Source organism: Ursus arctos, unplaced genomic scaffold (genome assembly GCF_023065955.2).
Source record: "Ursus arctos isolate Adak ecotype North America unplaced genomic scaffold, UrsArc2.0 scaffold_7, whole genome shotgun sequence".
NCBI lineage: Eukaryota > Metazoa > Chordata > Mammalia > Carnivora > Ursidae > Ursus > Ursus arctos.
Window position 1 is genome coordinate 81,793,012 of NW_026623089.1, and position 12,788 is coordinate 81,805,799.

Sequence of the window (12,788 nt, forward strand, 5' to 3'; positions counted from 1 at the left end):
ATCCTTTGGCCAACAATTATGCAATGAGCTCTCCTAGAAGCAAATCCTCCAGCCCCACTGAAGTCTTCAGATGCCCATTTCCCTGACCAACTTAACAGCAACCTCAAGAGAGACCATGATCCAGAACTACCTGACTAAGCCACTCTCAAATTCCAAAACACGGAAACTTTGAGATAACAAATGTTCATTAAATCATTAAGTTTTGGGGGAAATTTGTTCCACAGCAATAGATAACTAACACACTTCCTCTACGAAGACTGCTCTGACATCACCAAGCTGAGTTAAACCGTCTGCGCTGTGACACTTGAGCGTTAATGCTTATACCATTTAATAATGTTGAAAATTTAGTCTTTCTTCCTCGCCTCCCCTGAGAGCTATCTGTGGGCAAAAATGGCTTTACTCATTTTTGAATCCCCAGAACTAGGCATAGTAGATGTTCTATAACTATGTATTAACATCAAATGAAAATGAGGATGATTTGAAATATGGAAGTGACATGAAACCCAAACATGGATTTTATAACTATGAACTCTTTCCCTTTCTTCCTGAAATTCACATAAGCAATAAGAAAGTAGGTAACTGTAAGGTAGCCATACATTGCCTCACAAGGGTGCGAAGAAGACAAAATTATACACTGTAAATACTGTAAAATTATATGTCATAAGGATAACATCTTATGCAGTATCCAGGGAATAAGGTTATCCCTAAAAATGAATACATCAGATGTAACTGACACAGTCTATGCCCTTGACTGATAATGTCTAAAATATAATCATCACTAGTTATTTTTTTCTGGCATATACTGCACATTTCCTTATACAGGGTAAAATGCACACCCTTTCTTCAATATCAACCCTAATTTTTTTAACAGTGCATTTCTTTTGTTTGCTTGAATGGGTAATGCAAATAGGGTATAAAATTAAACAGAAATGATATGCGGCAAAATGTAAATCTCCCCTCCCACAGCTGTCCGTCGGTTATCTAGCTATCCTTCCTGGAAGCAATCACTGTCACCATTGTTTTCTGTGTCTATCCAGAATCCGTCTGTGCATGTGCAAGCGTTCACATATACTCTTTGTTATAACTCAAATAGTACCATGCTCTTCGCAGAGTTCACAACTGTGCTATTAAACTTAATATGAAACACTTGAGATTGTTCCCTATCGGCATTTCACTGTATTTAACAGCTTCATAATATTCCATTGTATGAATGTACCATTGTATTTTTAACCAGCTCCGATACCAGAACGTTAGCTAATCTGGCTTTTTGTTTTACTTCTTGGGGTGGGTGTGTGTGTGTGTGTGTGTGTGTGTGTGTGTGTGTATGAGTATGTGTTGGGACCTCAAACAGAGACTACGCTATTCAGTCCATTCATATTATTCTGTTGGACTGTGTAAGTCTCCTCTATTGCTTTTTTTCCCCCTTTTTCTTAATCCTTGATCACAAAATACATTTTCTCACTCCTTTCTCCACCACTGATGTCATTCTAATATATGTGGTGTTTTTCCTTGGATAGTTTTGCATTTTTGTAAGCTGTAGAATACTTATAAATGATACTAATGGTATTACATTATACTCTATTCCATACTTCACTGCTTCTTAATTGCTGCATGCTCTGTTTTTTAACATTTCTATTATTTTTATCTAATAATATTTCTCAGAAATAAACACATAGGATGCTTCCAGCTTTCATGATCATAAATAATGCTGTAATAAACACATTCCTACACACCCCTGACTGACCATACAGGACTGTTTCTACATCCAAGTGTATGTAGCATTTTCTGGGACATACTCATGGTTTCTATATAATACAAGCTTTTCACACATCAGCTTTGCCAAGTTATACTTTTAACAAAAACATATGGGGTTCCTATTGTGTCAAATCCTTGTCAACACTTGAGATCATATAGCTTTTTAATTATTTTAATTTGTTGGATATAAAGCTACAAATAATTACTTCATGTTGTATTTCTCTAACAATTGGGGAAATTTGAAATATCTTCATATATTTTTCAATCTATGATGTTTCCCTTACTATTCAGATATATTGCCTATTTGTCTTTTTTTTTTAATTAAGGTATAACTGACATGTGCCATTGTATTAGTTTCACATGTACAACATAACAATCTGATATTTGTATATATTGCAAAATGATCATTACAAGCCTAGTTAACAGTGCTATGTTATCATAGGTATTAATAAATGTTTATATGCCTGATATATCCAGTTGTTCATCAAAATTTACAATTAGTAGGTCACCTCAAAGAGGGCTCATGGGGCTGTGAAGCCAAGAGTTGTAACACTGACCAAAGACTGGAGTTCTCACTGGATGCCAGTCACTCAACAGTGCCATTTTCCTGAGGAAATGGGAGATGTAGCCACTCATAATTATGAAAATTGACTAATAATAATCCATGATTGGTAATGTGGGAGAATAAATAAATGTCTGAAAGTTGAACCAAAAAAAATACATTTAAGATCAATTCACTCTTTGAAAGATTTATAAAGTCAATAGATCCATAAGAAGACTGACCATGACAAAAAAAGAGAAACATAAACTGTCAACACCAAGAATAAAAAGAGGTGCCACTAGAGACCCTATGAACATCAAAAGGATCATAAGGGGGCATTAGAACAACTTTATGCCAGTAAATATGGCAATTTAAATGAAACGGACTTATTGAAAAAGTATGACTTATCAAAAGTGACATAAGAAGAAATAGAAAATCTAAATATCTTCCATAATTATTAAAGAAATTGAATTCATAATCAAATACATTTCCTAAAGATAAAACTATATGCCCAGTTTTAATGATAAATTCTATAAGACATTTAAGTAAGAATAAAAAACTAACCCAAAATCAGAAAACAGGGGGAACATTTCCTAACTTATATCATGAAGCCATTACTACTCTCATATCAATAACTGACAAAGAGATGTTGCAAGAAAAGGAAATTACATACCAGTATTCCTTATGACATATATACAAAATTCCTTAACAAAATAGCAAATAGAATCCAGCTATATATAAAAAAGCATAATACACCATGACCAGGTAGAGTTATACCAGGAATGCAAACTCTAACATTAAAAAAATCAATGTTATTCACAATATTAGAAGAATAAAGGAGAATAATATATAACCATCTCAATGAATGGCAAAAAAAAAAAATAAGTATCTGACAGACTTCAACATTCAACATCCCATTCATGATAAAAGCTCCCAACAAACTAGGAAGAAAAAGGAATTTCTTCACTGTGATAAAGGGCATCTAGACCTACAGTTAAGATCATACTTCCTAGTGAAACATTACGACTTTCTCCCTTAAGACTGGCAACAAGGCAGGATAACCTCTCTCACACCTTCTGTTAAACACTGTAAGTCTTTTCCTGTTCAATAAGTCAAAAGACAAAAAGGCATGATAATTATAAAGGAAAAAGTAAAAATTTTTTTGTGGGGAGAGGGGGGAGACATCATGGTTATGTAGGTAGAAAAACCTATATGCTTTACACACACAAAAAAAAGACAAAAAGAAAGAAAAAATGTAAGATGAATTCTGTCAGACCACAGGATGTAATAATAATATATACATGCTGTGTTTCTCATATTCACAGTAAACAACTGGAAGATGAAGTGAAATGAAAACTAATTTCATTTATCATATTTCCAAAATATCAGATACCTCTAAAAAATAATGGGCGAGACCTCCACTCTGAAAGTAGGAGACAAACTAAAGAGGACCAAAATAAATGGAAAGATAGGCCACATTCATGAACTGGTAGATTAAATATTGTTAAAATGTCAATTCTCCCCTAATTGACTGACAAAGTCCACTGTAATCTCACCAAAACCAAATTTACAAGTGGAATCTAAAATTCATAAAGAAATGCAAGGAAAAAAGGAGACTGAAAAACCTCTTAAAGAAAAAGTTAGAGGACCTACCCTACCTGATTTTAAGATTTGTTATAAGGTTACCATAATAAAGACAGTAGTGTGGTATTGACTTAAGGATAGACATACAGATCAATAGAACCCAATGGGCAATAGATACTTGACAAAGGTGCCACAGTAATTTAATGAGGAAAGGATAATTTGTTCCAATAAATGATGCCGAGACAGCTGGATATCTATCTGGACAAAAATGAATCTTGACCTTAGTCTTTCATCACAAACAAAACCCAACTCAAATTAGACTACAGACCTAAATGAAAAATAAAATAATATAACTTCTAGAAGAAAGCACAAGAGAAAATCTTTGTTTTTGCATAGGTAAAGATTTCTCAGGACATAAAATATACAACCATAAAGGGGAAAAAATCGTAAATGGACTTCATTAAAATTAAGAATGTTCTGCTCTCTGAAAGATTTCACTGAGAAAATGAAAGCACAACCCACAAACTGTGAGGAATTATTTCCAGTATCTGACATAGTCCTTATATCCAGAAAATTTGTGTGTGTGTGTGTGTGCGTATGTGTATAAAATATATACAATTACATATACTTACAATTCAATAAAAAGAAGACAAAACAACCGAATATTTTAAATGGATATAGATTTGAAAAAAAAATACTTATACCAATGGCCAAAAAGTACAAGAAAAAATTTCAACATTATTATTCACAAGAGGAATGAGAATTAAAACTGTAAGATCCCATTTTGCATCTACCAGAATGGTTAAAATCAGAAAGATTCACTACCAATTCTTGGCCAGAATGTGGGAGCAACTGGCACCCTCATACAATGTCATGGGAGTAACTTCACAGAACCATCTGGAATCTTCTTATAAAGACTATATCTGTCCCATGATTCATTAATTTTACTCCCTAGATATTTACCTAAAGAGAAATGAAAAGTCTAAGACTTCACAAAGTCTGTCTACAAGTGTTCATAGCAATTTTATTCATAATAGCCAAAACCTGGAAACAACCCAAATCTTCATCAACGGAAGCATGGATAAAAAAACTTACAGTTTATTAGAAGAGAATACTATTCAGTAATTCTGTTACATCTTAGCTTAGAAGCCTTGTATTATGTATTTCCATTCCAGTGGTCATGTGGACTACAGACTCTTTAAGACAGGGATCCTGGTACCTTTCATACCTGGTAGCATCTGGTTCATAAGGGTCAACCAAATATTTGTTGCTATGAAACTGACCTCAAGATAAAATAAGGAGTTATATTATGATTATGAATATTACTGTTATCAAGGAAATATCTCATTTTATTTGAGCAAATGTAAGGGTTCAGTATCTAGTAAGAGCTATTAAATGTTAACTACATACTGGATCAACTGCACGGATTGAACTCTGGAGTCAGAATGCCTGGGGATGGAATTCTGCATATACAACCTAGTGAATGGAAAGGCAGGGAAGTCTCTGAATGTCAGGTTCCTAATCTGTAAACTGAGCATACTGCATGGACCACCCCCACAGGGTTACTACTGCGATGATTATGTAATTGTAAAGGTCTTAGAAACACTTGCTGCACACGAAAGCACTACATAAACGTTAGCTATTATTACTACTTACAGCCTGGATTTCTATGCACAGGTACAACACTGAAAATACTAGTCCTTAGAGAATATTTAGGATACATTTTTAAAAACTTTCTATCAAAAAATATAGGCACTATAAGGAAACATACATTGTTTATTTCACTTTGCCAATTTCAAAATATAGATATTCATACTAACTCAAACTTCAAGCAAAGGATAAAGGAATTGATATTTTAAACCATATACTTACAAGGTATTATTTAAGGGAAATGTGTTCTTTATAAAACCTCTGAAAACCCATTTCTTCAACACAGATTTACTGACTGCCCACCCTAATGTGCTTATCTTAAAGCAAAATATTGCACTAATTAGTTAATACTGCCTGTAGGTAGGAGTATAAATAATGAAGGTTCAGAAGACACTAGCTAAACAACTAAACCAACTCTTTTGAAGAAGAACTGGTGGGGTCGGGTGGGGGCAATACCAGAGTTAAGAGAGTTAACTGCTCATCTCAAACTCTTAGGGAAGGTTAACCCCGTTTCTTCCCCCGGCAGAATCACTGTGGTCCTGAGACACACTATTAAGAGATGAGTCTAATCCCTCAAGTGTCCTTCAGGAAAAAAATGCTCTAAACCACAAATTACAAACCAGATGACATCCCGAAGGACTCATCTTGTACTCCCCTCCTTTTCGTTATTTGGCTTTGAAGAACTACTACACAACTTTGCAACCCAAGAGGAAGAAAGGAAAACCAAAATACCATGATTCTGGGTCCCTGGATGGCTCAGTCGGTGAAGCCTTCAGCTCAGGTCATGATCCCAGGGTGCTGGGATCGAGTCCCGCATCGGGCTCCCTGCTCAGTGGGGAGTGTGCTTCTTCCTCTCCCTCTGCCCCTCCCCCTGCCCGTGCTCTCTCTCATTATCTCTCTCTCCCTCTCCAATAAATAAAAAAAATCTTTGAAAAACAATACCGGGATCCTGATCTGGTGCCTCCAGGTTGTAGCCATACCCCAGCAGCGTGCGCACAGCCTCACGGAGGCTGTCCTTATTGGATTTCTTGGTGCGGTCATCCAGAAGGGCGTAGGGCACCAGGCGAGGGTTTCTCCTGTTCTTTACATCCTACAGGAAGAGGAAAGGTGTTGGTCATCAAAGCAGTACTAAAACAATCGTTTTGGTGATGAGATGGCCGCCAAATACAATAGAATGTGAAGCCAAGGAGGTAAAAGCTGCCCCTCCCCCACCCCCTTGGTCTTCTCAGATTACAGAAGTTATGGACCCCGAGCAATATAAAAGATGGAATCAAATGAGTAACTGCAGGCCCTCCCCAGCTGAAGAAAAAGTAAAATATGGCAACAACAAAAGCCAACTGGAAGGATCTCTTCAACCACCTTCCATCTGCAGGGGTCACAGGGCAACGGGCGAATTTAGAGAAAAAAGAATTTCCTTGCACAATTGACAGACAAGTCTTTGTTACAAGAACAGCCCAATGATCACTGGTCACCTCTCAGTGATTTTAGCCTACAAACAACATACGGCTGCTGTCTCTTTCTCAGAAAAACCCAGTGTGTTGTAGACAGCTGTTCTATAAACTCAAAGAGCCTGAACAACATGCATTAGGGTGACTCCATCAACCTGTGAAACGAGTTAATAGCAGAAGTACTGAAATACCTAAAAAACTGACAATTTATTTATGACAAAAGAGGCTCCAGGTTTAAATATGGTGGAACTGGTGTTGGCAAAGCAAGAAAGTAGACGATCCCACTATCCTGGCAAAAGAAATCACTTCCTTCCATCCACTCCCTGAGACTCTGCTGCAGATTTGGCCGGACTTTCCATATTTCAGGAAGCATTCCCAATTCTCAGGTTAACCTGAGCGTGACTAAGAGTGAGGAGGCTGTGGGACCTCCCAAGCTTCTCGAAACAAATACGCTACATGGTGGAAGGGGTTTGTCTTGGTTCGGTAGGAGCAAGGACAGCTTTTCATACGGTCTTCTCCCCTCTCTACACATTTGTACTAAATACCTGCTCCTGAATACGTGAACATGGACTGACACACCGGGAGTCAAGATCACCTAGGTCATTAGGCTGGGAGCACCACTCCAAAGCCACCCCAAATAAACCAATGGTGTAAACATGACCCTGCAACTCCTCTCTTTCAATGTGGTTTTAGCCCCCAAACTTTTCCTCTACAGAAAGTCTGAAGCCTTGAATGGCTCATCCTCTCTAGAGATGGTGTCCTGGGACTTTGTGAAAAGGAGCTCCCCAGGGGAGTCGATGCACACTCATGTTTGAAAGCAGCTGTGCTAGACAGACAGAGAAGAGGTAATTCAAGGAAACTGCTTTAAAGGACTTTCAATGAAGTTCTAAACTAGATTACGTTAACAAGAAGGCGATGGAAAATTCAAGACAACACTCCTTCAAGTAATCCGGCAAACATGGGCTACGTCAGTGGGGATGCAGGGATGGGGTGCGGCCTGGGGGAAGGAATGGGGAAATGATTCAAATGAGAGTTCTGGCAGGCTCAAACACAGCCTTGAGGAACCGCATGCACAGGAAGGAGCACTCCCCCCGCCCCCGCCCAGGAACAGAGGGACCTCAGGGAAATTCTGGTTTGTCTGACAGAGCTACGTGGTCTTCAAGGCAAGGAAGCCCTCCTCTGGCAAAGAGCCAGTGTGGACCCCTGATCCGTCTGGGGTATAAGGTTCAGGTTCTCTCACCACACACACACACACACACACACACACACACACACACACACAATGCTGGAGCAGATGTAGTGTTGACATTCTCATCAGTTACGACCAGCTTAATTCAATATAAAAATATATTTTATGAGGCACATCAAGGCTCTTCAATTTTTCTTTAGCCTTCCCAGTAGCAAAAAGTCACTGGCTTGGAAGGATTTTCGAAGTTCATTTTTTTTCAAATGAACACTTAGGCTGTATCCTGGACCACAGCCTAAGCCTGTAAGTAAGAATCCATTTTATTCCTGAAAAATGTTAAGTAAAAGCAGCCCAAAGTGAGCTAGCAAGAGGCACTGCAACAAGGAAGTGAAGAGTTTGGGCTCTGGAGTCAGAAGGCTCGATCCCAAGCAGGGTCTGCCACCTGCTAACTGTGTAGCCCTGGGCAAACTGCTCCCGCGAGGGCTCCCCGGGCACCATATGTGAACTGGGAATAAAAATTATCCCTCCCTCACGGAACTGTTGTCAGAGTTAAAGAGAATGTGTGCAAAACCCTAGACATGGGGACGGCCATCTAACTGAACAGTAAATGGCTGTGCTCGTTTGGTCTGGCCCGGGCATGGCTTTGAGCCTTTCTCAGACATGAAGTCATACGGTGACATTAAATCCCCTACTGATGAGGAAAACAGTGGTGCGGAGAATTTAAGGAGGCTGCCGGGGGTTGCACAGTGACTCAGAGGTGAGGCCCATATTTGCTCTTTGGCCCCTCTGCACTGCCCCCTCAGGACGTACTCAGTGACCGTTAGTCACCCCGCCAGCACCACCACTAACAGAGATCCGTGCCTCTGACATCCAGAAACCTCAGAAAACTCGTCCTTTACTAAGTTCAACAAAAACTCAGTTGGTGGTAAAGCATGATCTGAATTGCTGCAAGCCTGTTTATAGGCTTATTTATCTCTCTCGGTGTCATCATGCCTACACTGTGCTGAACAGTGTTTCGCATTCCGCTGTCCTGCTGAGAGCGCTAAGAAACACAGACCACATCACCGTAGTGCCATCCTGGAAGCTGAAAGGTATCTGGGTTCTGACATTCATCTGGCCCCGGGGGGTTCAAATGAGGAACTGGGACCTCTTTTATTATTCTTTCATCTCAACCTTCTCATATTTCAGAAGGTTCTCCTTAAATACAACCTCAGAGAGAGAAATGCCATGAAACCACGTTATAAATCACTGTTCTGATTAAAACTCACCGTGTACCTCATGGGAACACTGAGGGTTACAGTCATCTGACTTCTGGAGTCCAGCACTGAACTGGAAATATGTACATTAAGACATATATGTGAGGTTCAAAACAGTCATCATCCTCACCTCTCCTGTTAGGAATTATGCTGATCACCACGCAAGCAAATCTCAGCCTCCATAAGCTAAATTCCCATGTACCTGTTGGATGCCGTAAGTCCAGCCCTGCCGGATTCGATCCCGGGCCCACACATTATGGGCATTTTCTGCCAACTTGTCCACCATCGCTTCCTGAGATGGGGTGAGTTTAATGAAGCTCAGGTCCATTGGGGCAGGCTTATACCCACTTGTCAGCTGGTAACTACAAAGCAAAACAAAAGAAATATATCATTGGCCTTTTTGAAAAAGTCAAAGCTTAAAAATCCCTATAACAGTCTTTTTAATGGCCCCAACCTACTTCTAATGGTTTGTTTAACCACAGTGGTTACCACTGGTTAGCAAGCCTGGAACGTTTCACTTAAGCTAATAACTCATTAGATAGAAAGACCACACAATCTTGGTCTTCATTTTTATGCCAATAAAAGTGAAATGAGACAACTTACCTATCTCTCAAAGTTGAGAAGGATTTATTGAGTCCCTAACTGTTGAGGCTTTTCTATAGTACAAACCAAAATATTGGTTACCAATGAAAACATCTGATGGATTTCTCTTCCTAGTCTCATTTTCTTCAACTTTTAAATGTTATATTAATTTTAATATTTACAGGATACTTACAGATACTAGCTGTTCATTATTTTATAGAGAAATTTTAATGCATTTATAAATTATTTTATTTGCCTTTCCTAGTTGTATAATTTAGGAAGCCTCTGGATAAGAGAATAGAAGATCCCAGGTATTTAACCATCTAAAAAATTATTAAGGCCTGGATTTTAAGGAACTCTTACAAGTAAGAGACTACTTCCATACTCTGAAATGGAGAGAGAGGACTAAAATGAGTTTAGGTTTTCATCTTTCAGAAAAAATATAAAATTGAAAATGTAAAATTTTCAGTATGTACATATTCGGGCAATAATACTGCCCTGCTCCCTACAGACATACAGAGTCACTTCATTCTACTTAATTACTGAGATTCCAACAAAACATATTTTATAGCTGCTTCTTTCCATTCTTCTGTTGTTATATTCCCTATAATCAACTAGGCCTGGAGGTCAGGATTTGTTTCTAATCCATTTTTCTAACTGCCATTATACTTGAAATAGTGCATGGCAGGTAATCAGCCTTTACATCTATAGTTTTTTAAAGAATTAGTGGGGGGAAGCAAGATGGCAGAAGAGTAGGGAAACTTGTTTCATCTGGTGCCTTGCATTTGGCTAGATAACTATCAAATCGTTCTGAAAAACGTAAGAATTCAAACTGAGATTAAGAAAAGAATTGCCGGAATTCTACAAATAGAAAAGCGACCACTTTTGGAAAGGTAGGAGGTGCAGAGAAGTGAATCAGAGGGGCTATATTGGAAGATAAACAGCAGGGGGAGGGAGTCTCTGTAAGCCAGCTACCAGAGAGTGATAGAGCCCCGGAGCACAAAATCAGTACTTTTAAAAATCTGCTCCAGTGACAGTCATCCTTGCCTGAAAGGTGCTCAGCTGGCAAAGCAGGGCAAAATCCTAGGTAGGACAGTGTGGTCTCAGGATCCCCAGGGTCATGGAAAGAATGAGGGTGCCTGAGCTGGCAAAGTTCCCAAGCATTGGAGCAGGGAAACTGGTTATGGTCAGTGAGCCCAGGAGTGGGCTCTCAGCTCCATTTGCCATAAACCGTGAATGGCAGTACAATCAGGCAACTGCTCTCAGATCAGGGCCCTGTAAGTGGCAGGCCCGTGAGAACCCTCCTCTCTCCCCCAGGAGGATAAGCACGATGTGCTTCGCAGGCGTCTCCAGAGTTAGGTGCACACAAAAGTGAAGACTGTTTTTCCCTGAGGGTTTACTGAAGTTAGGGGGTCAAGTTCCAGGGCTGGAGATCAGAATGGGGCCATTTTTATTTTCATCCTCTAATGGGGCTCAGAAAGCCTTCAGGGGACAAAAGCCACATAGAGCAACCCAAAGCAGCTTACATTGAGCCCAGCCCCCTGGCAAGGGGTGGTGCAACTCCGCCCAGGCCAAGACCCCTGAGAATCAGTGCAGCAGCCCCCTCCCCCAGAAGAACAGCTATAACATCAGGGGATTACCAAGTTTACCAAGCACACAGAACTGCAAAACTCCAGTGCTAGGAGAAAGTAGTATTTAGAATTTGAAATTTATTTCTCATGATTCTTTTATCTTTCAGTTTAAAATTTTACTTTTCTTTTTTTTCCTTTTCAGCTAGTTTCTTATTTTATCAACTCTTTGTTTTTAAGTCTTTTTTTTACCTTTCATTTTTACATTTACATTTTATAGGTATAGTCTTCCTTTTTGGCTTCCTTTCATTGTATTCAATTTTATTTTTGTATGTATATAAGTTTTGCTTTCTTTGCAATTTTGGAATTTAGGGTTTTCTAACAAACAGAGCAAAATACACCCAGGACCAACTGGATCACCCTGTTTTGTCCACCTGGGAAATTATATTCTCTCTTCTCCACCCCCAACCCCTATTTGTTTCTTTTTCTTTTCTTTTTTGGTTTCTGACGTCTTCAGATTTGTCTAGTAGGTATTTCGTTTGGGTTGTAGTTGGTATTTCTGATTTTTTTCTCTCGTTCATCCATTCTTCTCTGGGCAAAATGACTAGAAGGAGGAACTCACAACAAAGGAAAGAACACGAAGTAATACTCTCTGCCACAGATCTAAACAATATGGATATAAGTAAACTATCAGAGTTGAAATTCAGGATAACAATTATAAAGTTACTAGCTGGGCTTGAAAAAAGCATAAAAGACACAGGGAATCTCTAAGTGCAGAAATAAAATCTAATCAGGCTGAAATTTAAAAATGCTTTAACTGAGATACATTCTAAATTGGGTGTTCTAACAGCTAGGGTAAATGAGGCAGAAGACAGAGTCAGTGACATAGAAGACAAGATGACATAAAGGAAGGAAGCTGAGGAATAGAGGGAAAAACAAGTAATGGATCATGAAGGGAGGCTTCAAAAAATCAACGATACCGTAAAGCAAACAATATTAGAATTATTTTGGTCCCAGAGAAAGAAGAAAGAGAGAGCGGGACAGAAAGTATAGTTGAGCAAATCATAGCTGAGAACTTTCCTAATCTGGGGGAAGGAAACAGGCATTCAAGTCCAAGAGGTAGAGAGCATGCCCCACAAAATCAATAAAAATAGATCAACACCCCAACATATTATAGTGAAGCATGCGAATTTCAGAGATAAAGAGAAAATCCTGAAA

General features: G+C 38.9%; 1 protein-coding gene across 2 annotated transcripts in view; it reads right to left on the reverse strand.

Moving 5' to 3' along the window:
- Positions 1-12,788, reverse strand: part of RYR2 (ryanodine receptor 2) — a 711,493-nt gene that overhangs the window by 252,007 nt on the left and 446,698 nt on the right. For both annotated transcript variants that reach the window (XM_057308486.1, XM_057308485.1), the window contains exons 26-27: positions 9,623-9,782; positions 6,473-6,620 (exon numbers count right to left, since the gene is read on the reverse strand). In XM_057308486.1, the coding sequence (XP_057164469.1) occupies positions 6,473-6,620; positions 9,623-9,782 (308 nt within the window). The remainder of the gene's footprint in view (positions 1-6,472; positions 6,621-9,622; positions 9,783-12,788) is intronic.